Source organism: Euleptes europaea, chromosome 11 (assembly GCF_029931775.1).
Source record: "Euleptes europaea isolate rEulEur1 chromosome 11, rEulEur1.hap1, whole genome shotgun sequence".
Lineage (NCBI taxonomy): Eukaryota > Metazoa > Chordata > Lepidosauria > Squamata > Sphaerodactylidae > Euleptes > Euleptes europaea.
The window spans coordinates 51,371,561-51,397,682 of record NC_079322.1 but is presented as its reverse complement, the minus strand read 5'-3'; the positions used below and the strand labels follow the sequence as shown (position 1 = coordinate 51,397,682).

The 26,122-nt window shown below is 43.4% G+C and overlaps 1 protein-coding gene across 1 annotated transcript in view; it reads left to right on the top strand.

Annotated features, from left to right (window-relative positions):
* The first annotated feature begins 9,698 nt into the window (after positions 1 to 9,698).
* Positions 9,699 to 26,122, top strand: part of COL1A2 (collagen type I alpha 2 chain) — an 84,936-nt gene continuing 68,512 nt past the window's right edge. The window contains exons 1-6 of the mRNA XM_056857216.1: positions 9,699 to 9,859; positions 14,150 to 14,160; positions 14,669 to 14,686; positions 15,621 to 15,656; positions 19,099 to 19,182; positions 20,693 to 20,749. Coding sequence (XP_056713194.1) covers positions 9,790 to 9,859; positions 14,150 to 14,160; positions 14,669 to 14,686; positions 15,621 to 15,656; positions 19,099 to 19,182; positions 20,693 to 20,749 — 276 coding nt within the window. The 5' untranslated portion in view covers positions 9,699 to 9,789. The remainder of the gene's footprint in view (positions 9,860 to 14,149; positions 14,161 to 14,668; positions 14,687 to 15,620; positions 15,657 to 19,098; positions 19,183 to 20,692; positions 20,750 to 26,122) is intronic.

Genomic DNA, 26,122 nt, shown 5'->3' with positions numbered 1-26,122 from the left:
TCCTAGAGTGTCACGGATGCAGTGACATTACTTCTGAGTCATAACCCGGCATTTGTGACAGTCCCCACTCCTGATGGTCTGTCCCCACAAGCTCCCAGAGGTCGCAGGCACAGGGATGACAACCCTATCTGCTTACCTACAAAGATTCCTGATGAGTTTAGGCCAGTCATCAAAGCTGGATTTATGCAGAAGCAAGGTAAACTACAGTTTAGGTTATCAGATTATAATAGGGTTCAAAATATACCCAGCTGAGGTCCCTCCCCTCTCCCAACCCTGCCCTCCCCAGAATCTACACCCAAATTTCCAGGAATTTCCCAAGCCAGAGTTGGCAACCATAATAATAGGACAAGGCCAATATGTGCTGTGCTGTCCTGAACTCTTTGGAGTAGGGTTGCCAGGTCCCTCTTCTCAACCGGCGGGAGATTTTGGGGGTGGAGCCTGAAGAGGGCAGGGTTTGGGGAGGGGAGGGACTTCAATGCCATAGAGTTCAATTGCCAAAGCGGCCATTTTTCTCCAGGTGATCTGATCTCTATCGGCTGGAGATCAGTTGAATTAGCAGGAGATCTCCTGCTACTACCTGGCAGTTGGCAACCCTACTTTGGAGGAAGGGAAGGATAAAACTTAATTTAAAAAATCTAGCCTAGTGGCTCCTTCTCACCATCTTGTTAGCCAGTGTCTTAATGTTAATTTAAAAAAAAAAATCAAAATTCAGTAAAATAATTAATAGAAGTATACTGAATTACAGTTAGTAACCATTATCTTACTTTAAACTGCTGGGTTCTGTCTTGCTTTCTGTTTCAACCTTTTATCCGCTTTTTTGTTCTAAAACTCAGGCAGTGTAAAGAAACCTTTTGTCGCTTGGGGTCTGAAATCAGGAAGAAGTTGCAAACCAGGCAGAGGAGGGACAGAGAGAAGGGGGAAAGCACAACAGCAGGAAATCATTTGTGGATGCTTTAAAAAAGAAATGTGCATCCAAGCGCAGCTGCAATGCATCAAGGCAGCCCACAAAGTGGCAGTTTCCAGAGCTCAGGCAGACTTGAATTATGTTTGGTAACAGGAAGCAAAGGAGAAAACAGCCATATCACAAAAAGTATTCTATATTTCTCTCTATATGGAGGCCTATCTATAGAGATGCACATGCACAGTTTCATGTTTCAATGACTGTTCTGAGACTGCCTGTGTTAATTTGATGGCTTGCAAGAGGACAAGAATCATTGATTGAACTCTTCATCACTGGAATGGTAAGACAGGGAGGGCGTTTCCTTAATGGACAATCTACAGACTACGCTGCCAGTATGGCAGAAAAGACACTGGTTACCCTTTGAATTTGGACAAAGAGCCTGAAAAGTCTCTCTGCCTTGCAAATAGGTCTTGTTGTAGGGTTGTCAACTCCAGGTTGGGAGCCTAGAGAAGGTGGAGTTTGGGGAGGGGAGGGAGCACAGCAGGGATGTGGTGCAATGGAGTCCACCATCCAAAATTGGAATTTTCTCCAGGTGGTCTGATTTAAATAATTCCTTATGGATTGTACTCAAAGTGTCGCCATTGGAGACCAGCTATCTTCAGTATAGGAGGTCTCTTGTGGGTTTCCACAGGGTGCAATCCCCATGTTATTCAACCACTATGTAAAGCCTTTAGAATGTCGTCAGTATGCAGATGCCATCCAGCTCTATAATACTCTATCCGGCCCCACTGCTGATATGGTAGAGGTCTTGAGCCATTGTCTGACTGGTGTGATCAAATGGCTAAAAGAGAACAAATTGAAACTGAACCCAGACAAGATGGAAGTGATGCTGGTGGAAAAGGTGAAGGTCTCAAAGGACATTGTGCTTCCCACCTTCGATGGGTTTCAGTTGATCCTTGCTGATGGATAAGAGTGTGGGCATTATACTGGGCCCAGCATTGCTTCCAACTCATTCTAGCCTGCAAGATGAATAAAATGAGGTATGCCGGAGTACAGTGAATATAAGGTATATATAGAAAATGAGTGTCTGCAAGTAACCGGAATAGCAGCTATTATATTTTTTGTTTGATTTTTATCATTAGAGCTTTATAAAATGACCTCCCTGATGAGTAGGGTTCACGAAGATGGAAACCATAGAGTTTGGGGGGGGGGGCAAATGTTAGCGCATCTCCCCAGTGTGATGCTGTCACTTCTGCATCATGCCAGAAGTTATGTCTTTATGCACAATGCCGATCACCACCCCCATACCTATCTTCCGATATCTCCAGCCAGTGATGAGGTTAAGAAGGTTTCCACTCTCCTGGCTTTCCACAAACTGTGCAAAACTGAATTATTCAAGAGGACTTTTTTATACAGGGCTGTACCATAATGAAATGGTTCAGAAAGATGTTCTGGTAAAGCGATAGGAACGGTGGACTATACTACTGTGTACTGTCATTTGCTATAAATCCGCTTCTACTGTTTAATTTTTGTATCATTTAATGTGCCATCTTTAAATGCTTCTGCTTTGTTTCAGCCCTATTTCAGATTTCTGCTTGTGTTCAAATTTCTGCAATCCAAACCCTATTGCATTGCTTACTGGATGTCCCATCCTGTTGATCGTATTGACTTACACTGAGTAATCTGCCTTGAGTTTCAGGGAGAAAGGCAAACTATAAATAATGCAAATAAATAAACCAACAACAAATCAGCAAGTAAATAAATATATAATAGATCAGTTGCAATTCTGGGAGAACTCCAGGCCCCACATGGAGGTTATGGAAAATAAACAACAGAAGGGCAAAGCCACAAGAAGTATGCCAAAAGTGAGCTTTGTTATCAAACTTATCAACAAGTGTATCAACAATAAAGTGCAGGAATATAAAAACAAAGTACAGCTTATATACAAAGTACAAAAGTTGTACAGCTTATATGCAAAGTATAAAAATGTCCAAGGTAAGCAGTCCTTTTAGGTAATAATTAGTTTTGTATAGGTATGCCTTCAGGGCAATCTACCAGCTTGCTATGTAGCATGCGTCCTTGAACATATGATGTTGTTTTGGGTTCCCTTGACCTGTATCAAGAGTGTAGGCAAACAGGGATCCGGTAACCTTCCTGTTTTGATGGTTAATCTTCCTCAGGTAAGGCTATATATTAAGGGAACATATCATAAGAACTACTACAATATTTAATTTTAGTAAATTTGTAGCAAAAACATTGTTAAATAATATACATTTTAGTCATTTTAAACATATTTTATGCACATTTTTATAAATATAATAATTTTATCCAGCATTAACTATAAATACATATATATGTAATATAATACTCACATATGGACAGCTCAGTGGCTTGTTCACATGTCAGGATGAGAGAAGTTCTCTACTAAGATATTGTGGAGGGACTAGAAATAGTGTCAAAGAATGGAGACAGCTTATTGCAATGTTTAAATATGAGTTAAGGAGACAGTCCAAGCTTTGGTGGAGGCTAGTGGCTTTATGGGCTCCAAGGGCAAAACTCAGAGTCATTTATTTATTTGTTTGTTTGTTTGTTATACCCCACTTTCCTCCCCAATGGGGACCTAAAGTGGCTTACAATGTTCTCCCCTTCTCCATTTTTTGTCACGACAACCCTTTGAGGTAGGTTAGGCTGACAGTATGTGACTGGCCCAAGGTCATCCAGCAAGTTTCGATGGTAAAGTGGGTTTCCCCAGAATCTAGTCCAACACTCTGTGATGTATATATGTTTGTATGTATCTTTCTGTGCAATAGCCAGTTTCTGTTTCCCCTCCTCAAAGCCTGTATGGGGAAGGGCCTCGCTTAGGTCTTGTTCTCTGTGTGTGCCTTGGTTGCAGTATACCAGTGTGGGTCTTAGTATTCTCCACCTTTAACTGTTCTCTCCCAGTTGGAAGCAATAAACAGATTGGTTATCAAAGTCACCAGAGTCGCTGCTGGACTGACTACGGAGCAGGACTGAAGAGCGATCTGATAAATAAGCTTACCCCCTATCTACCACACCTCAGAGGATACGTCAATAACCAATATACCATGCTGTCTCTTCCTAGGTATGTCTACAGATAGACCCCATCATAAAATCTTTCTATTTATCTAAACAATATAGCTGGAAGAAGGAAAGACAAGATGGTGGTGGTGAGGGGGCTTTGTCCTTTGTTGCCCTTTCTTGGCAACAAGCTTGAAGGCAAAGAAACCCTGCCAGGACAGTGGTGGGTGGGGGTGGGCAGTCCTGTTTATGCCTGCCTCTTTAAGAACTTTGTACTGCTGAATGTGGAGGATGTTGCTGAGCTTTCCTCCTCAAGTCTTTTTTATCTTTTTCCTTTGGCTTGTTTAACATGTGTTGCTCTTATTCCTTAATGATTAATCACTGCCAAGATGTAAAGGGGAGGGGTTAAAAATTCCAGGCAGGGAAAGATTTGTACACAGCATTTCGCATGATGCATCTCAGTACCCGCATTGGTGTCAGCTTTGCATCTACCCCCTCGTGCATGGACCCGTAGCAACCTTCTCCAGCTGAGCAGTTTTATGGACCATGGAGAGACACTTATTCACGGTTTATGCAAAGAAGTATTATGCATGATGGCCAGGGTAATTGTCCTCCTAGCCTTCATAATCGCAGATGCTACTGGAAAATGAATTGGCAGTTTGCTTGCTAAGGGTTTTGTGCAGAGCATTTTGCAAGCTAATGTGCATTTCACGCTACCATAAACAACACTCTTCGCCCTTCATACTACTGACTTGGCTAATGGTAGCATCTATGGACCTAGTAATGCCTCTTCCTGAGGGGTCATTTTAACACTTAATTAAAGGATTAAACCATTAGGTCAGCTCTGACTGACCTCACCACCCACCATAGTGACCACATGACTCCAACTGCCCTATGAAATTTTTTAATGGGTTTTAATGATAGAGAGCTCTGGAAGAGAGACACACACAAAAGGCAACAGACTGGTCCAATTTTAATAGTAGTCAATGATGCTTCTTATGTTAGCTATACAATTATTTGGTGCCAGTTAGTAGCATAAAGACAGACAAGAAGCTTAATAGAGCTTAGTACCTCTTCAATGTCCATGTCCACAGTTAGAATACTTGGCAGAAAATTATAATGAAATGTATTCTTTGGTGGGGGGGTCATCTGTTTGCAGTGGGGAATCTGCCTCAGGTGTAGGTGGGCCAGTGGTAGAAGGGACAGAAGTAGAAAAATGAATATCCAATTTAACTGAGCCTAGTATCTGCTTTTAATTCTTAACTGCAAACCACCTGGCTATAACTTACATGTGTGAAGGAACGTACACCTCTGAGCATGTTGAAAGTACCTTTTACTCACCAACGAATAATCAATATCAACCCCCTTTAACCGCAGATTCTCGTCCACCCAGAGACTCCAGACCACCCAGACCACCTTCCCATGTGAGCGGCACACAGCAGCCAGCAGAGTGTGTGAATGGGAAGGCAGGGGGGAACATGGAAGGGTGACCATGTCAGTCTGTTGTAACAACAACCAATGTGAATGGTCTCTTCCTCTGATAAGAAAGCTGGTTCAATTTCTCCTTACAATCCTTCAGTTGAACCAATATTAGATTTACCCAAGATTTAGTTGAACATAGGGAGGTATCACTTCAGTGCAGCACAATCCCACGGTTGCAGGTCTGTCTGAAAGTACAGCTCAGTGAGTTGCAGTTCAATCTTGTATTGCATGCACAAGTCAGTGTGCCTCATACAGAGCTCTTACTAGCTGTCTGCTTGTTGCATGCAGCCGCACCAAAGGAGCAGGGAAATCTGAGTGTCTAGAAATGTAGCCAAAAACAGTTCAGCTCGGCCACCGTCATCTTAGAAAACATCTGGAATGTGACGACTTAAAGTACTTTCCAGTGTAAGTTATAGACCTGGAAGCAGCTGCGGAAAATGTAATTTTCCCATGCTCAAAAAGAAGAAAAAAGTAAACTCCCTTGCATGCTGCCACACGCATGCTTTGCTGCATTTCTCTACTTATTTCTCTGAGGACAGATTCCGACAGCTGTTCTCAGCCTGATCTTGTGCAGGGTCAGGCCACCATGAATTCAAGGACAAATTGAACAAATCCAGATGTGCAGATAAAGATGTAGCTTTTGTGGAAAATCAGGTATCCATGCACACCTATAGAGGTGTTTCTTTCTTTAATGAACTTGTGACTAACTCCTCAATTTTAAGTAAAAAGATTGACCTTAATTATATTCTAGGCAAAATATGTACAGTGGCACCTTGTTATTATCCACTCCACATCCAACACATATAAACATGGGATCACCAGGTTTATATGTGTTGGATGTAGGATGTAACATAAAACTGAGGAAATGTAACTGAGGCAAATGAAGCTCATTTTAGGTAAGTGGAAGGTGATGCATGTTGGAACAAAAATTCCTAACTCTCAGCCCCACCTACCCCACAGCGTGTCTGTTGTGGGGAGGGGAAGGGAAGGTGATTGAAAGCCAGTTTGATTCTTCCTTAAGTGGTAGAGAAAGTCAGCATATAAAAACCAACTCTTCTTCTTCTTCTTCCTCCTCCTCCTCGAGAGAGCTGTGCTTGGCTGCAGGGTTTGCTGGTATTCCAGGCCAAGCAGAGGCTTTGAAATATAGCAGGAGACAGCCCGTTCTTCATTCCCAATGAACTCAGTAGAAGTGAAAAGACTTACTCCAGGCTAGAGTAGCTTAAGATGGCAAGTAAGGCCTTTTCTACCCCCTCATGCTATCCATTTCTATGCTGCTCTCTGGGGTTATACTACTGGCATGTTCCAGCATGCTTTGGCCCTTGTGCATCTCCAGTTACTCTAGCAAACTGCCTGTTGTATCAGTGTCAGTCTTGGTTGGTGTCCTGAGCACTTTGCAGGGTGTTTTTTAAGGATTTCTCCCTTCAGATAAGGTGACCTTGAGCCATTCACTCTATCCGAGCCTAACCTACCTCACAGGGTTGTTGTGAGGATCAAACAGAGGAGGGGAGAATGTTGTAAGCCTCTTTAGGTCCCCATTTGGGAGAAAAAGCAGGGTATAAATAGCTTAAATAAACAAATATTCTGACTAGCTTCGGTATTCAGCGGTTACTGAAAGGGACACTGCACATGCTCAGAAATACCTGAGACCCTGGAGAGCCGCTGCTAGTCTGAGTAGACAGTACTGACTTTGATGGACCCAGGGTCGGGTTCAGTATAAGGCAGCTTCGTGTGTTCATGTGTACTCTCTGCTTCTCAGGTTCCAAATCTGAAGGCAGAGGGAACAGATTCCGTAGGGAGCTCAGAAGTTGCTGCTCTTAGTCGAACTTGTTGCTGCTAGTTGATGTGACGGGGCAAGAATTTCTTTGCCTGGTAACAAAAAAAGAGGAGGGGGATGGGGGAGGAGCGGAAAAGCAGCAGCCGGTAGGCTTCTCCCCCCCCCACACACACACACAGTCTTCGAGGGAAAAGTGGGAGGGGAAGAGATCTTTTTGCTGCATTGTCTTGGGGAAGGGAAGCCGCTGAAGGAACGGAGCATCTCTGCTCGAGGTGAAGCATCAGCCAAGACACCTCCCTTGAGATGCCCAAGGAGGGACGAGAAGGAAGAGACGCCCTGTGGGATGGAAGGCGGCTTGGCGAGGAGGAGTGACCACGTCAGCCACTGCAGAAGAAGGGGGGAAGGAGGGGGTGACCAGTGGGGAAGCTGGGAGGGCCAGGGCAGAGAGAGAGAGAGATGGATGACGCCCAGCCATTCTCCCAATGCCCAGGAATTCCGGGATGGGGGTGGGGGGAAGAGGAGCGATGTGGAGTCAGAGATGAAATCCTCAGCTCACTTTCTTGGACCAAAGTTCCCTAGAAATCAGTGGAGCTGAATTCCAAGGATTGGAGTTCTCCAAGCATGCAGAGGCCTGGCTGGAGTTTAGCCAGTCCCGGCCTGGGGTTCTTGCAGGAGTTACAGTCCCTCTCCTGGCTGGAAGTGGGAGGGGAGGGAGGCAGCCCCTGAGGCCAAGTTGCCTGGACCAGGATCCTTAGTCCCATCCTTTCCTGGATGGGAAAGGGAGCTGTTGCCCAGCCTCAATCCCCCCCTGCTGTCCAATGAAAACTCCCGCTGGCTCCTCTGTTGTGAAGGGAGGGGGCTTGGGAGAAGGGCTCATTGAATAGGTGCGGGTTGAGGGCGCTCAGCCCTGAAGCGGTGCGGTCCGAGTTCCCTGGCTCAATGGAGTGGAAAGGGTGGTGGTATAGACGCGAAGAAAGCCAAGCCAGAGGAGAAAGAAGGGGCAGGGATGCCAACCACAGTTGCACTGAGAGGGATGTTGGGAGAGAGGGAAATGGAGTGTCCCTCTGTGTGAGAGTGTGTCGTGTGTGCATGGGTGTGCACAAAATTGTCAGTGCACTTTGGAGTCCCTCGTTCGCCTGGTGGGCAAAAACGCATAGGGGGTTGCCTTGGATTTGCCCCTCTCTAACTGCACATTTTCCCCATCCAAATTCTCAGAACTCAACAATAAGCCCCCGCCCCGGCCCTTGCAGAGTTTGGAGAATTCGGATGGGGAAAGCGCGCATCTAGAGAGTGGCAGACCCTAGACAAAACCTCTCGTGCGTTTTTGCCCAGTGGCTCCGGCCTCCTCCTGGCGTGGGAAAGGCCGGAGGCGGCACAGTGGCGTGCCCGCCCCACGGTAGCCCAGGGTGCGTACTCGGGAGCCCAAAGGAGCTGTATGTTTGGTTAGTTTTTGTGAACTTCTTTATAGAGATCTTTCTTATTATGTAGCTATCTATACGGTTACATTTTTCTTTCTCTTTTTTATTTCCTTTGCCGTTTGTATTTTGTAGTTTTTTTTCTTTCTGTTTGAAAATTTATTAAAAATCTTTAATAAAAAAAAAGAGAGGGAGAGAGAACGGTTCCCTAGGCACCAACCGAGGGAGCCCCCTTCCCCTCACTTCCAACTGCGACCCCCCAAAGCACTTGCTACAGAGTAGTCACCAGCAAGTGGCTATTAGGTGGGGCGGCCTCTGGGAGGCATCGGGGTTGGCTTGGATTGCCCTGGGTCCCTCTCCCTATCCATATTCTCAAAACTCAACAATAAGCCCCCATGCCTTGGCCATTTATACATGGGAGGTCTTGCATTGGATTTGCCCCTCCATAGATGCATTCCCCCCCCCATCCGAATCCTCAAAACTCTGCATGGGGGCTTATTGTTGAGTGTTGAGGATACGGATAGGGAGAAAAGCGCATCTAAAGAGCGGCAAATCCAAGGCCAACCCTCCCAGGCACAAATGGCAAAGGAGAAGATCCGGAGCTCCAGGTGGCTGCAGGGCTTCCCCTCCGGCGTCCGCCCTGCGCTGCCCTCCTTCCCCTCGGTGGCAGGCCCTGGACAGCTCCCGCTTTGAAAGCCCTGCCTGCAAGTCCCAGCGCCTCCCAAGCGGTTACCCCAGGAAAGAGAGGCAGGGGGGGGGCTCCAGACAGCCAGTCATTCCCCCCCCTCCAAAGTGTCCACGTCCTCAGCAAGAATGGAACCAATTTGGCATCCCCGCCCCCTGCCCTCGGGGGTCCCGCCTCCCGCCCCCCCCCGTCCCTTGCCCCCCTCGCCTCTCCCCCTCCTCCTCCGCCTCCATCCCACCCAGCGGCTGCCCAAAAGACGCGCTCCCATTGGCCGCGGCGCGTTCCACGGCCCCCGTCGGCGCGGGGAACCCCCCCTTGCCGTATAAATAGGGCCGACGGGGGCCGGATGGTTTTAGCATCCCGGGCAAGCAGGTTGCTGCTACGTTTGGAGTTACTGCCGCCGCGACTGTATGCCCGCGTCCCTTCGGTGCTAGCTCTCCACCGACCCGGGGGACTCCGAAACACAAGGAGTCTGCATGTCTAGCCAGTAGACATGCTCAGCTTTGTGGATACGCGGATTGTGTTGCTGCTCGCAGTAACTTCATGCCTAGCAACCAGTCAATGTAAGTGCCTTCGGGTGGTTCGCAGCCGGGCGGGGAGGGGGGGGAGCCTGCTCAAGGATGTTGCCCGCCGTCGGCTTTCCCTCCTAGGTTGCCTTGGATGGGGGGAGAGACTGGGGAAATTCCAGATCCGCCCCAGCTGGGCGTGTTTCCAGGCTTAAGACAATCCACCGCACGGGTTGCAGTGGGGCTGCTCCGGGATGTTAGGGGTTTGGGAGTCAGAGCCCCTCGAGGCATCTGGTGGAGCGGACGACGCGAGAAAGATCTCGTTTCCACCTCGTGCGCGCTTACAAAGTGAAAAGTTTAGGCTTGTTCAAAACTTCCTAACCCCCAACCCACCCACCCCCGCTCAGATGCAGTCATCCTGGCTCGAAGCCAAGCAGTCTCCTACTCCCACGTACTCCCCCCCCCCTATTTTAAAGAGAAGGGGGCGTTTTAAAACTGAATCCACCACTCTTAAGAAAAACTCAAGAGAAGGACTATAACGAGGATGGGGATGATGGCGCTGGCATTGAGTAAACATAGAAATCTGAAATGCATGAGCATCGTCTGCTTGGAGAACTACAGAAAAGTTTTAAAATGCTTTTTTTGGCCCGTTTGCTGGAAGGAATTCAGGAAACAGCAGAGAACCAGCTGCTTTGAGAGCAGACAACGCATTTTAGGGCGTTGTACCTGGTCTTTTTGTGTGAGGCTGTAGTGTTGTGGATGCTCGCCGTGCGCCCTCTAGCGGGAAGCAGGCGTAACACTGGGGATCTGATGTCCAGCGTTTGGAGTCTGGAGGGACCAACTCTGATGAAAATGTTATTTGTAAGGATGTTTAGTTATTCGTCGCGCCACCCTCAAGGAGAGAGAGAGAGAAGAGATTCCTAACCAGCAGATCTCTTGGGATAAGTTGTTCAAAAAGTTTGCTTTGATGTATCGGATAAAAAAAGAAGACCCTTTTGAGAAAAAGGGAAAGAAAATAGACTTTCCCCTGATTTGAGGGGGTGGGCTGGGGGAAGAAAAACAAACTGATAAATCTAATGGATATTGCAAGAAGCTTGGAAGCTATTAATTCATGGTGGCCCCTTGTGGTGGGGAAGACAAAAAAGTCATCAAAAATCAATATACATATGCAGTGTGAAAATACCACAGCAACACTCTAATAATGAGCATGTTACTCAACTCGATAACATTCTTTGAAATACTCATTATCCTTAGTCCACGTGGGAGAGGTTTTTTTAAACGATAGTGAGTGAATTATTGAATATGAAACTTGGTATGGACACTTGTTCATACCCTAATGTAAGGTCGGAACAGGATTTTAACTTCACAAGTATGTTGTGAGGTGAATTACTCTGAAAGAGAGCTTTGCTAAGGCCACCTCCTGAGCTTCTTAACTGAGAATGGATTTCAGCTTATCTGCAAGTACATATCTCTAACCACAGTGGCTATGGTGATACTTTTCTTTCAGTCTCAGAGTAGCTTTAATGTTGTAACAACTGACTGAGAGGAAAAGCCCTGTGTGTCTCAGTACGTTCCATGATACGCAGTCGGAAGTTGGTCCAGCAAAATGCTATCACCATACCTATTTGGTGTCTTTAAGTATTTTAAAGCAGTTTTTCGCTTTCAAACCAGCACTTCCATATAACAATAATGCCTAAAATAGTTGGTTCTTTGAATGAGGCAAATTCTATCCATACTGTAAAAGGAACATTTACAGTACACTTTTGTGTGTGGAACAGGCTATTGGGTTAGGTGGAGCAGGAATTCTGTGAGGGTTAGTAATTGAACACTAGCCAAAAATAATTTAGAGCATTTTCTTCTTTGTAATTATATTCTTGCATCATTGACTTGATCCTACCTGATACACCTTGTAAATAGATTTACTTCTCCCTCTGGTGACAAGAAGAAAGAATGACAGTTTTCCCAACCCAGTAATGCAGAGCTACTGTAGCACCAATACCAATTGGTACTTCCCAAATCATTAATAAACCCCATTCCTAGCAAGTGCCATTTACAATACATTACATCATTCAAAAAGAATACCTAATTATTCAGCCATCTTACAAAAATACAGTTTTGGCATATTTCTTCATATGGTGCATCAAATAACTGAGAATGTGCTAAACTAATCACGTCTACCATAACTTATTTCCCCATTGGTATTCTTCTGAATCAGGATTCTCCTTTATGCATAGCATGAGCCCTAGTATTAATTTTTATCATAATAAATGTATTTTGGTAATTAACAAGGGGATCCTAGAGTTCGTGTCAAACAGTCTGACTAAAGGATAGTTTTAGAAAACTTTTGCATAAGAACTCACGGCAAGTAGCAATTCTTTCAGGAGAAGCCTTTTTCAGATTCACAACTCAGAGGTCTCTGTGGCATAATCATGTCTGTGGGCAGACTAACCAGTAATTTTTTTGGAACGGTTCAGTGTAGGTTTACCCTGTTCCCAAACTGGAGGTTGCACTTGGTAGAGAGGGAATACGAAACACGGTGTCATTTTTTTTGCTCTGCTTCTCCAGTGGAAACTTTACTTATCCTTCTCTCCTGCTTTGTGCAACTTACAGAAAAGTGAGGGGGAAAGGAACTGCAGGCTATCTCACATTTGTAAGGCTGGTGTCCATATTTTAACATGGTCATTTTAAAATCAGAACGGACAACTTTCAAACTGGTGGTACAATAGACGTGGCACGTTATCGGTGACACGTGGACCTTCCCCAGTGTCCACCTGACCTTTTTCTTGAGACGAGGCCTTCCTTGCCATATCACAAATTAATACTGAAATGCTGTTTAGTTTTTATAGTGGTTTACCATGCTCTGCAGGAGACTGATATTTGAGAAACACAACTCCAGAATCTCTCTGTATGTGTGTGTAAAGTTCTGTCACTCCGCAGCCGACTTATGGCAACCCACTAGGGTTTTAAAGGCAAGACACCAACAGAGGTAGTTTGCCATGGACTTCCTCTGCATAACACCCTGCTGTTCCTTGAGGTCTCCTATCCAAATACTAGCCAGGGCCTATCCTGCTTAGTTTCTGAGATCTGATGAGATCAGGCTAGCCTGGGCCATCCAGGTGTAGGCATACAGAAATAATTTCACCATTCTCTGGATATGGGTTTATGGGATTTGTACTTATCACCTAGAGCAATTCAGTATGCAATCTTTTACCAGTTTAAAGTTTAACGTTTAGCAAAATAAAATATACAGAAAGTAAGGGAATGCCTTTGCTGATGAATTTTGAATTCCAAAAGTAATCATAGTCAAGGAATATTCATATCTAAGCAAATATCATGAGCAAGAATTACCTGAAAGAATATCCAGACCTCCTTAGCAATACAAAAATATGAAGATTAATAAACTCATCTCAGTTTTAAATGCTCCACGGAAAGATTTTGCCCTTTCTGTGACACACAGATGTTTTTCCTGTTTCCAAGAGGCCGATCTCACATTTCCTAGAAGGAATGTGGTTCAGCTTCAGAGAGTACACCAGGGCTAGGATTCGAAGGACCGTTGCATAAGCGTTATCTATTTACAATTAAACTACTTCAATCCCGCCTTTTTCCTAAGCAGAGGACGCAAGATGGCTTACAATTTTAAAAATCCACAAAACAGCAGTAACAACATCTGTGTGTGCTGGGAGAGCATTACCTAATTATATTTCTGGGAATATCTCCATTCTGCCACTGTAGGGTTGCCAAACTCCAGGTACTAGCTGGAGATCTCCTGCTATTACAGGTGATCTCCAGCTGATAGAGATCAGTTAATCTGGGGGAAATGGCTGCTTTGGCAATTGGACTCTATGGCATTGAAGTCCCTCCCCTCCCCAAACCCCGCCTTCCTGAGGCTCCACCCCAAAAACCTCCCGCTGGTGGCGAAGAGGGACCTGGCAACCCTATGCCACTGGGGGGGTCCCCTGATCTTCAGGAGTGCTGGAGGGGGTACAAAGATTACAGGGAAGAGGGGGGGGGTAAAAAGCCCCAGTTTGCTTCAGGTGTTCTATGTATGGCCCTTTAGATTCTGGTTCCGATTTTCACGCCATTAAATGTAGCCTTTGATTAATGTATCATTTAAAATCAGAACATTGAGGTGCTGTTTTCCTCTGAGGTGCCTTTTGAACCTGAATGAGTCATCCATGAACGGAGTATTACAGTGATCCAATTTTTAATTAGCTTTCGATGCAGTTTCATTGCAGTTCTTCCTGCTTTTGGCATTTCGATAATGATAATTACAACGTTTGTTCATGTAAAAAGCTTTGTAATTTCCAAATTAATTGTGTATTTTCTTTCTTTTGTATTTTTTTCCAGATGTAAATGAGGTCAGTACAATAATTTAAAAAATAAAGCCTAATGGACAGAATAGACTAAACGGCCAGTTACTAACCAAGCATTGCATGGGCAAACTGATGATTATTAAGTATCATGGGGCCAGCCTGAAAATGTACCCTCCCCTAGTTTCCTAATGGGCAGTCCTTCTCATACAAAAGCTACCTTCATAGGTGAATGCAAGATTAAGAGCGTCTGGCATAGCGGCAGGAGCCACACAGCATGCTTAATAGTTTGGGATGTGGATAACTGCCCTTTAAAACCAGGAATCAAAGTACTATCATTGCATCAGAAGAAGCATGAATGCATTCTGGTATGGCAATTTTATTCTGTTTCAATTGCAAGATGTAGCAAATACTAACTTAATTTGGTTTTCTGTGCTAAATATATGTTTCTTTTGACTAATTTGCCTAATAACAAATTTGGTTAATGCTGGCATATAGACTACAACATTGATAACTTGAGATTTTCCCCTCTAACTTTATATTTGTTCCTTTCTAGGGAACGGAAGGACGGAAGGTAAGAAATTATTCAAAGATTCTTACCTAAGGATTTGGGAGCTCTTGGGGGCCATTCTAACCAAGTGTACTCAGAAGTCTCATTTTAGTCAATGGGGCTTCATCCCAGGAAACCGATTTTAGGACTGCAAATGTAGTTTCCTAGGGAACAGCTAGCATCCTAAAGAAGAGCCAACTATAATGGGATACATTAATTTTTAAAATGAAGAAATAGTTTAAGTCCTATTGGAAGTAAATCCCATTACTTTTTTGTGAACTTTCTTAGGCTCACAGCTAAGCACGTGCGAAGCCCGATTCTTTTCGTGTTTGTTGAAGAATAACTTCTACTAAATTCAATTCTATGCCTGTTCATTCAAGAAGCAATTTCTGCTAATTTCAATGGGGCGACTCTAAAGAGACTGTGAAAAGATATTGTAAAATTAGTTGAAAATATGGTTTACTGAGTTTCTCTTGTGTTCAGGCATGTGATATATTGATTAAACTTTCTTGAAATACATGAAACGTGAAACCATCATTTACAGAATAGGAATAAGACCTAAACATTCTTCTTAAAAGTCTCTCTGAGATCAAATAGTATCAAATAGTTGTGCAAACTACCTGAATACAGAAGAATTTTCTAAAGCATGTACATGCTTGCTTTAGAGCATAATCATGTAATAGATTAATGCTAGATACTTAATGATGAGCTGATCATCATTAAATTGTTGTAAATTGATTGATTGATTAAAATTTATTGATTGATTCAGTAGCATAGGAACCATTTGCTCTTCTTTCTCACTGCACTATTCTATAAGGACTTTATTTTTGCCTTTCACTTATACCTATAATTAGAGTATTTTTGTCACATTTTCATTAACAGACAGTGTTAATGACATATGCTTAAACTGTTTGCTTGAAAGATTAATCCACAAGTGATTCTTTTCTTTTTGTTTTAGGGCCCCAGAGGAGACAAAGGGCCGCAGGGAGAAAGGGTAAAGAATCAGGATTATAATACTGACTTTTAACCGCTCCAGTTGAACCGTTGCTAGATAACTGGGAAAATCCTGTTAGTCATGTGTACAGTACAGAGGGAAGAATATCAGAACCTCAATACTCCTCATTACTTCAAATCATCATGTGCCTACACTTGTGGGAAAGGGCATGGCTGCTTGTTCCACGTTTTCTCTCTGTGTCTGTTTCTCTCATATTTCCTGAGATAATTCAGATTAATTAGGTAATGCTATCTTTGACTGAACAGATTTACTTGTGATACTGATGTGTGCATGGTTTGGGGAAGGTCAGTGAAGACAGAGAATATATGTATCTATAAAAGAGGTCAGAATTTGGACCAAAAGTCTAATCATTTATCCGTTTTGAAATGGGAGGATATCTGCCTTCCCAAGTCCTGCTAAAGTGATTGGATTTGATTACAGCTAATGGGCATCCGCCCTGACCTGGATAGCCCCATGCTTGCCTGATTTCATCAGATCTCAGAAGCTCAGGAGGGTTGGCCCTGGTTAGTATTCAGATGGGCGACCTCCAAGGAATACCAGTGTCATGATGTGGAGGCAGGCAATAGCAAACCATTGAAAGTCTCTTACCTTGAAAACCCTACAGAGTCGCTGTAAGTCAGCTGTGACTTGACAGCACGCAAAAAAAGGGGGAATCCAGTAAGCATCAATATAGCTCAGTCATGAAACATATTTACTGGAAGGATTGTCCTATTCATTATAGTGTGATCAGTTGAGGCTTGCAGCTTCTTGATGTGGCAAGGAAAAGCTCAGTTAAATAAAATGCATTCTCTTATGTCGCTTAGTTTGACTGGCTTGCTTTACTGACAATTCGTTGATGTAGCCATCCGGCTCTATCAATGCAAGATTTGATAGATTTGCCACAACTGTGTGGCAGATGCAGTTTACAAGTTCACTGTGGCATGATTTTATGAATTCAGGAATGGTGATTGCAAATGGTTTCCAATGCTTTCTTTCTACTGCTCCCCAAATCTATTGCCTGCTGCATTCACCTAAATCCAGTGCTTTTTCTGCACTGATCTTAGGCTCCCTATTAGTTTGCTTCACAAATCTCCCCTGCAGTGATTTCTTCAGATATTCTGTCTGGCCAGCTGGCCATATTTACAATCTCACTGGTTTGGCAGAGAGGCAATGTGATACTACTTTCCTTCCCTGCATGTGATATTCTATAGGGCTGTCTCTTGCCTGTTTCAGATGGAATAGGGAAGCAAGCAAGGCTTGGATTTTGATTTGACGGGATCAGTTACTTTGTATGGGGTTTCTAACAAAGAGGTGTAAGAATACAAGTCATAAGTCAGGCCTTAGAGATGCAGTTGTTGACAGTGCCATACTACTTCCCAAATATTTTCAACACGTGTTATGAAGAAAATGAAGGTGAATGCATTACAGAATGTATGTTTTCTGCTACTTTATAATATCAGCACATATGTCAGGGAGCCAGGAGTGGCCATTGCTGCCCACAGCAACTATGTGTAGTGGTAGAAGTAGTACATTTATCACCACAAAACACGTAAAGAGGCCCTTACATATTTAAAAGTATGTTACTGAAAGTTGTGGTTTTAAGACAACCGTTAAGACTCCCTCCCTGCCCCTCCATTTGGTAACCTGGATTGAAATTTGTTTGATATTTAGTGAAATCTAGCACCATTTGTAATCCAGGTGTTCAACACATACACACCACCTGTTGTCTGAGGTCCAGGCAAGTGGTATAAACAGTTTGTTGAGCTCTTGATAAATGGCCAAATATGGCCGCCATATTGCCTTTAACACACAAGTTGTGTGTAGGCCTGATTTAGAGTTAAAGAGCTAAAGCTTTTACCTGAAGTGGTCTATGTTGTATAAAATGTGTTGGGACCCTTTCCCCCAGCAAGTATGCTCACTGGAATAGTCAGTGCAGATCCAGGTGCATTCTGGGCCAGCCAGAAGGAGCCATGCTTGTGACCAGCCTGGAATGTATCTCATCATTGGGATTAGCAATCAAAAGCATTGGTGGGAGGGCTGCTGGAAGAGACCCATCCCCAGTCTCCCAACACAGATATATGAAATTAAAGTTACCAAGTTATATCTATAGCATCACCTAGAATGCTACTTTAATTCCACCAGGCCGTGAGTGAACAATTAATATATGACTCCCTGACATAGACCATAAAAATCTGATGATGTGAAAGCAATTCAGGATTTTGCCCATATCAGAATAGATTTTGTGCCTAACACATGGGCATCTGTTAACAACTAAAGAATTTTTAATCATTGTGATTTCTGAAAATATGGGTATGCACCTAGTTAAGTAATTTTGATGATTATAGTGTTAAGCACAGAATGAACTATCCAATAGCTTGCAATTGGTTTGAGAGCTAAATTGACTTGCATTCTATTGATATATACGAAGTCTTTAACAGTTGTAGCAAAGGGAGGCTACTAGAAATCTTGCGAAAGAGAGTGCATAGATTCTTTGCATGATGCTTGAATTGTTAAATTTATTATCTAATTTACAAATGTATATTACTGGAAATGAGCATGTCTGCTTTGGGATTAATGGAGATACACCAGTTTTATGAAATAGTTTATTTCCATAGGCCAGTTCTGTACAGCCATATTAGTCCTCCTCTTCCTGGTTCTTACATTATAGTTGTTATCATTGCACAATATTTGTTATAAATATACACTGTCTAAAAGACAACACCCAATTTGCCATTGTATCATCTTAAGTGACAAATGTTGATATGAGTTACATGAATGACTCATAAACCTTTTTACAGAAATGTTGGGGTCATAGCAAAATCTGGGACCATCCCTGCAAATGTTGGGGCCAGACAGACAAGAGTTCCCCAAGGTTCTGGGAACCTTTCTTTGTATTACAGCTAGGGTTTGCCAAATTTGGGTTGGGAATTTCCTGGAGATTTGGGGGTGGAGTTTGGGGAAGGCGGGCATTTGGGGAAGAGAGGGACCTCAGCGGGGTAGACTGCCTTACAGCCTACCCTCCAAAGCAGCCATTTTCTCCAGGAACACTGATCTCAGTAGTCTGGAGATCAGTTGAAATTCTGGGAGAACTCTAGGCCCCACCTGGAGGTTGGCAAACCCTAGTTGCTTCCCCCTCTAGAGGCATCTGTTCTAGCCATTTGTAGAAGACTTCTGGGTCCTTATTCTCCTCCACACATCAGTTCTGTATTGAATATTTTAAAATGCTTAAAACTAGAATTAATATGCTCACAAAATTGTAATGTGGTCCTCCTCCTTCTCCAAATCCTGTGATTCCAATGTATATTAAATGGTTCTAGCATTCAAGCATTGTAAAGATATCTGGGATTGGGCAAAACCAGCTTTCATTTCTTAATAACTTGACTACTTAAAATCTCCTGGATATTTCCATTTTTTACTTAATATTGTAAATTTTTCCCCATAGGGTCCACCAGGCTCACCAGGTAGAGATGGTGAAGATGGACCACCAGGTCCCCCAGGTCCCCCTGGTCCTCCCGGTCTTGGCGGAGTAAGGCATCTAAAGTTTTATTTCTTGAAATTGCTTTGTGGTGCATTATAGCATAAGTAGCTTAGCACTCTTTTAAAAAAGGATAAACTTCATATTCCATGAACATATCATCTCAGATGTATTCTCCAGATTCCATTGTGGTCTATGGGAACATCTCCAGAATTATGTACAGTCAAGGGATGAATGTTTTATCTATCGTCTTCTATTTTAATTCTGTTCCTTCATCCTGTACACTCAAGATCTGTTCTCGTATTCAGGAGTTAATTGATTGAGTTCATAAGAACAAAACTGGCCAAAAAGTCACTCACACTGTTTTGCTGCTGACGTACAATGTCTTCTAAATATGAAAATTGGCTATACACCTAATGCATCCTTACATGGCTAGGCTTCTCTGTGCAAAATTCTTACTTGCAGACAAAAGGTCTTGAGAGACAGTGCTGATTCTGCATTCCCCTATTCATTTTCATGGGAGACATTTCTAGCCCACTTTTCTTCAGATTGACCCAAGATGGTTCAGTTCATACAAGAAAAGGAACATCAATTATAAGCAATAAATGGATAATATTCCATAAAAGAAGCTAAGTTAATATTATGCAAAGCACTGAGCCATGTTACTAACACTTTCTTGAAAAGGATATCAGGTCACTCCACAATTCTTGAATCCTAAATATACTTACTAGACTAGGAAATAAGGCCTTGTAGAAATCAATGGAATCTATCCTGATTAGTAAACGTGTTTGAAATGAGGCAGCAAGCAGAAACGCTCAAATGTAAGTCAGTATGACTCAGAAAAGTTAATTTAGTATAAATCCTAGTGTCCCTTTTTACAGATCATGCTGTGTTTAATCAAAATGATCAGCATGTGATTTACAGTGCCGTCCTATTCCACTGGTCTGAGTCCATTGAAATCAATAGGCTTAGAAGGGTATAACTAGGATGGTACTGCTAAACATGGACAACCTGAACTAGAAAGACTGATCACCTTTCCAGAAGGATCACTACTCTGTGTTTTAGCAAGCCTACAGTGGAAATATAAAACCAGGTGATAAGTAAAGTAGTCATGCTTTAAAGTTATTTTCTGATCATCTATGATGAAAGAGTTGAACAGTAAACAGCTAACAGATCTTTCAAAAGCACCTCTTAGACATCTGTAAAGCTCTGCTTTAATGTCTGTGTAGTTATAAAGCACACCTGGAAAAGTCTAGAATACTAATTACATATACTCGATATAGTGAAAATATTTTGGTACTAAGGTATTTATTTTCCTTGAATCAGCTTGAGTCGCTAACCTCTTTTTCTCTTAGTTTCATTCCAAGCTTTCACCATCAATAAAGATGAAATTCCATTCTTTTTTTGGAACCAAAAGATTTCAATGTATTACAATGACAGGCATTTGGGGATAATTAAAATTAGCCACCCAGAAACAATAATTGTGTCATGGGCATACATTACTTAAATGCTAAATAAGTTCTTTTGTATTATAAGAATGATTCCTTTCTGTTTCCTACAGAACTTTGCTGCTCAATATGACCAATCTAAATCAGCTGACGTAGGCCAAGGACCAATGGTAAGGAAGTGTTTTCTTTCAGTACTCATGCAGATTACATGGGGAATCCTTTACTTGATCTCTTAAGCATATCACTCACTGAAGAACTGCACATTGATACAGAGCACGATCCTGTCCCTGTCAGTGGTACACAGAGATGAAGATATGGGTACCTGTTGCGTGTGCGTATACACACACACACACAAAGAAATTGGGAGAACCAGTGTGTAGTACCCCCAGTGGCAACTGCCCACCCCCTCCAAGAGTTGTGTGTTATGTGCTGCTGCCTCTATAGATTGGCAAGATCAGTAGGGTTGCCAACCTTTAGGTACTAGCTGGAGATCTCCTGCTATTACAACTGATCTCCAGCCGATAATCAGTTCACCTGGAGAAAATGGCTGCTTTGATCATTGGACTCTATGGTACTGTAATCCCTCCCCTCCCCAAACCCTGCCCTCCTCAGGCTCTGCCCAAAAACCTCCCCCCAGTGGTGAAGAGGGACCTGGCAACCCTAAAGATCAGTCCCCCTGTGTCTCTCAGTCCAGGCTAGACTCATCCTCTCCTGCATACCACATACGGGCAGAGCTGGAACTGTTCCTCTCCTGTTGTGGTACAGGTGAGAATATTCCATGCAGAGAATAGGTGTGTACCAAGGTTCACTTGCAGGCTGTACCTCAGTAGCTGAGAGTAGGATTGCCAACCTCCAGGTGATGGTTGGAGATCTCTTGCTATTACAACTGATTTCCAGGTGATCTCTTCAGTTCACTTGAAGAAAATGGCTGCTTTGGAAGCTGGACTCTATGGCATTATACCCCATTAACATACCTCCCCTCCCCAAACCCTTCCCTCCTCAGACTTCACTCCCAAAATCTCCAGGTATTTCCCACCCCAGAGCTAGCAACCCTAGATGAGAGGGTCGTATGTATAAACAGCCAGGGGACAAGCCACTCAGGACTTCCTGCAGCTGGCACATTCCCCATATTGCTAGAGTCAGGAGGCCTCTGCACAAAAAGGTAATAAAAGCCCTGCTAGATTAAACTAGTAGTTAATTTTGTCCAGTATCCTGTTCACACAGTGGCTAACCAGTTGACCTGAAGAGCCAACAAACAAGGCATAGAGGCCAAGGCCTTCTCCCTGATGTTGCCTCCTAGTCCTGGTATTCAGAGGTTTACCATCTCTGAAAGTGGAAGTTCCCTTTAGTCCTCATAGTATAACATGCATGGCTGGCCTACCCCCACTGCTTATGATCATAAACTGGAAGTCATAAAACCCACTTCTAACATGGACTACCAAATGTGTTCGGCTGCAGCAAGTACTGATCGCGTATTTCTGCATCCATATTGTCTGTTCATAACATGGAAGGCCTGGAGTCTTCCTTCTAGTCTGCAGACCTAAGCAGCCTATAACTGGAAGCTCAACACCAAAAGCACGGCTGGCAAGGTGAGATGGCTTTAAAGAGCCCTCTAACCTTGCATCTCTGTTGGTCCGGCTTCACAGCCATTTTCTCCCCACCCCTTTTAACATTGGTTATCCTCCAATCTCTTAAGGGGATGGGTGTCAAAAACCTCTCCTGCTTCAGACATGATTCAGAAGTAGGGTGAAGAAGCATGACTGACTCGTGCGTCAACCAGTGAATGCTAATCCAAAAGTGGGTCACAAATAGGGTTGCCAACCTCCTGGTAGTAGCTGGAGATCTCCCACTATTACAACTGATCTCCAGCCAATAGAGATCAGTTCACCTGGAGAAAATGGCCGCTTTGGCAATTGGACTCTATGGCATTGAAGTCCCTCTCCAAACCCCGCCCTCCTCAGGCTCCACTCCAAAAACCTCCTGCCGGTGGTTAAGAGGAACCTGGCAACCCTAGTCACAAAGCCTGCGAAAGTGATCCCGAGTTTTTATTGATTTGTGCATGCCCAGCTTTTGTAAGTGGGTTACCACACCAAGTAAATTTGAGCGTGTGGTTTCACCATACCAAAAACACTGGGGAGCACTGTTCTAGACAATGCCGAACTGGTTCTCTCAGAGTTTTTTTTGTAATGCTGAATTATCTTTCTTGTGTTACAAAATGGCACGCAGACTAGGAGTCAGGAAATGGCAGGGAAAATTGCATTACCTTTTTGTCAGAAAGGTTAGACCTGGCTGTGGAATGAATGAACTGGAGAAGAGATTCCAAGATGCATGCCTCAGGGTTGCATTATCAAATGACTTAGAGCCACATCATTTGATAATGCTACCACGTCATTTGATAATGACTAGATAATGCTACCACGTCATTTGATAATGACTAGTCTTGCAGAGAGACTATTTTAAACAGCCTCTTGAATCAAAGGTAGTTGTGTATTCAGGGTGATAGAAACATATTCAAAGAATGATGTTTCTAAAGATACTAGGCAAAAAGAGAGAGAGATTGTTTTTAAACTATGTGCCTATTGCCCTAAAGAAAAGAAAACATGCAAAATTTAATCCTAAAGCTGGCAACAATGTGAAGTTATTTGCTATTAAAGTCAGCAGTAATATAATATTGGCTGTTAACCATGATCAAAATACTGGTAACTGATCCAATAACCTGTTACAGTGATATTCCTGAACCACAGTTCCATCCACTTCAATGGATGAGGAACCTCTGCTTCACATTTAAGTGAAGACATTGCAGAAAAAGGACTTATGTGTGTGTGCTGGAGTTCTCAGGGTCACAAGAAACCTTTCAGTCAGGCTGAAATGCTGTAGTTTTGTACTGAATACATATTTTCCATGTGTTAGCCATTTGACAGTGAATCTTGACAGTCTATGCCAGTTGGTTACCAACCTCCAGGTGGTGGCTGGAAATCTCCTGCTATTACAATTGATCTCCAGCTGATAGAGATCAGTTCACCTAGAGAAAATGGCCGCTTTGGCAACTGAACTCTATGGCATTGAAGTCCCCTCCCCAAACCCTGCCTCCTCAGGCTCCGCCCCCAAAATCTCCATGTATTTCCCAACGTGCTGGCAACCCTAATGCCAGAGCTATCCCACTAATATCTGTGGAACTGTTTTTGTCATACGTGGTCTGAAGACTGCAGGCCAGGGAGGAAGCCAGTGGTGTTCCTTCTGCAGAATCGTGGTCTACCTTTCACTAATAAGTTCACTGGCAGCAGTATTATTTAAATAAATGGGACTCAGCTAAACAAGAGCTCTCATGTCCGTTTATTTTGGTGGGGCTAACATGGTTGAATATACTGATGTATTTTGGTTTTATGAAGTCTAGCCGTCTGCTGCTCATTCATTCATTTTTACACTAGCGCAGAGATGTTTTAGCTCTGGAGCAGAGCAATAGGGGAAAAGAGTGAGAGAGGCACAATGTTGGATTTCCTATCCACTTGCTTCCACCCCCCACCCAAGGAGTTTAAGGTAAAAAGTAGGGCCTGTCTGGAGACAGAGGCTCTGTGCAACCTTTGCCAACCTTTGTGCATCAATCACTCCCCCACTGGGGAACCTGGGGCTATTACCTTCACCCCATCCTCGCCCTCCATGTAAAGCTGCCTTGACCCAAAGGAATGTCACGTAAAAATATTTAAATAAATAAATGATAAATAAAAAAGCTAGTAACAGAAGCTTGCTCTTGTGGGGCCAAAAGGTGGAACTGAGAATATGAAAACTACAAAATATAGCTATTCTCCAACCAAAGTATCTAGTTGAAACTACAGTAGAATGAGTGTTAAATTATTTGGGTTGCAGTTATTGATCTTCTGAGGATATACAGATCTTCTTACTTATTTAGGGCACCAGCCATTCTTTCCTCCATCCAGTTCATAAAATCAGTAAGGTTGTCATCTGGCTATAAAAGTGACATGTTATGGGCAAGTTGCCTGAAGTTTTGTGTCAGAACCCAAAATTTGCCTGTAAATCGGCAGCAATATCTTTGCCTAGTCCTTGTCTAGCCTTCCTGTGCTATTTCACGTTTTTCTGCATGTTACACTGCAGTGCACGCGTTCATCATCCCTCCATAGAGGTTCTTCAGCTGGAGCTAAAGGATAGAGTTGATGCGCAAGGCATTTTGCCACCTCAGTCTGCCTCCACCACCCATCTCCATCACTGCTACTGCTCCTGGCTTGCCCAGAGGGCCAGAGAAGCTAATTTTGCTCACTTCTTCACTGCCCCAAGTCATTCTAAAACTAGCCTGGCAAACCTGTAGGGCTTCCCAAACTCTCAAAAGATTTTATATGCCCTGGCAATGATTGTCATGCAAGAAGAGTTCAGCCTATCACACCTGTGCCCCCACGCCACTTTGGTAAACAGGAATCTTTTGGTATTACCTTAACTCTTAATATGCTGTGATCTAGAATGGCTTCAAAAGAAAGGCCACTGACAGATACACTGCTTGAGTTTTGGGGAGGGGCTGTGGCTCAGTGGCAGAGCATCTGCCTGGCATGCAGAAAGTCCCCAGGTTCAATCCCCGGCATCTCCAGTTAAACGGACTAGGCAAGTAGGTGATGTGAAAGATCTCTGCCTAAGACCCTGGAGAGCCACTGCCGGTTTGAGTAGACAATACTGACTTTGATGGACCAATGGTTTGATTCAGTATATGGCAGCTTCATGTGTTCATGTGTGTTCTGGGTTATCTGAAAAGTCACAAAGAAAAACAACCCGCAAATTATAAATAGCTGTCCTTGTTTTAGTAAGACTTTTGAAATCAAATCCTCATATACTATGAAAGGCTTGAGAGCAGGGTATCTGAAAGACCACCTGTTCCCATATGAACTCATGTGGGCATTAAAATCATCCTTGGGGATCAGCTCCACCTGAGGTGAGGTGACTGACTTGGTTAGGGCCTCCTCTGTGAAGGGGCATCATTATAGTAGGCCTTCTCTGAGCCCAGTCAGCCGGTGCTTACTGTGATGACTTTTAGGCACCAGATTTGCTGTTTATCCAGGCATTTGATGGAGCTTAGATGGACCATGGTTTTGTTGCAGTTTTTTTTTAACCTGCCAGTGGTTGTGGGGTTTCTTTTTCATTTAATATTGATTATTGTTTTAAATATTGTTTTTTAGAATATTGATTATTGTTGTGAGTGGCATGGTTTTGAACTATGTTGTAAGCCACCTCAAAAACCTTGATGAGCAGCTAGGATAGAAATATTTCAAACCGATACTGTAGTATAATATATTCTACTAAATTACATTGGGTTGAATCCAATCAGCTTCTATGTGGAATTTTACCCGGTTCCTCTGCCATCCCACTCCACGTGGCTTTTGTCCATGCAGGTCCCGTGATTTCCAGCATAGCCTTTTTGGTTGGTCAAAGCAGACCCTCCCCTTCCTTTTTCACCAGTGCAATAGCTTGTTGGATCCAACCCATTGGCTGCTGTAAGGATTATAGATACATTACAACTTGTATTATGCTATTGGTCTAGACTA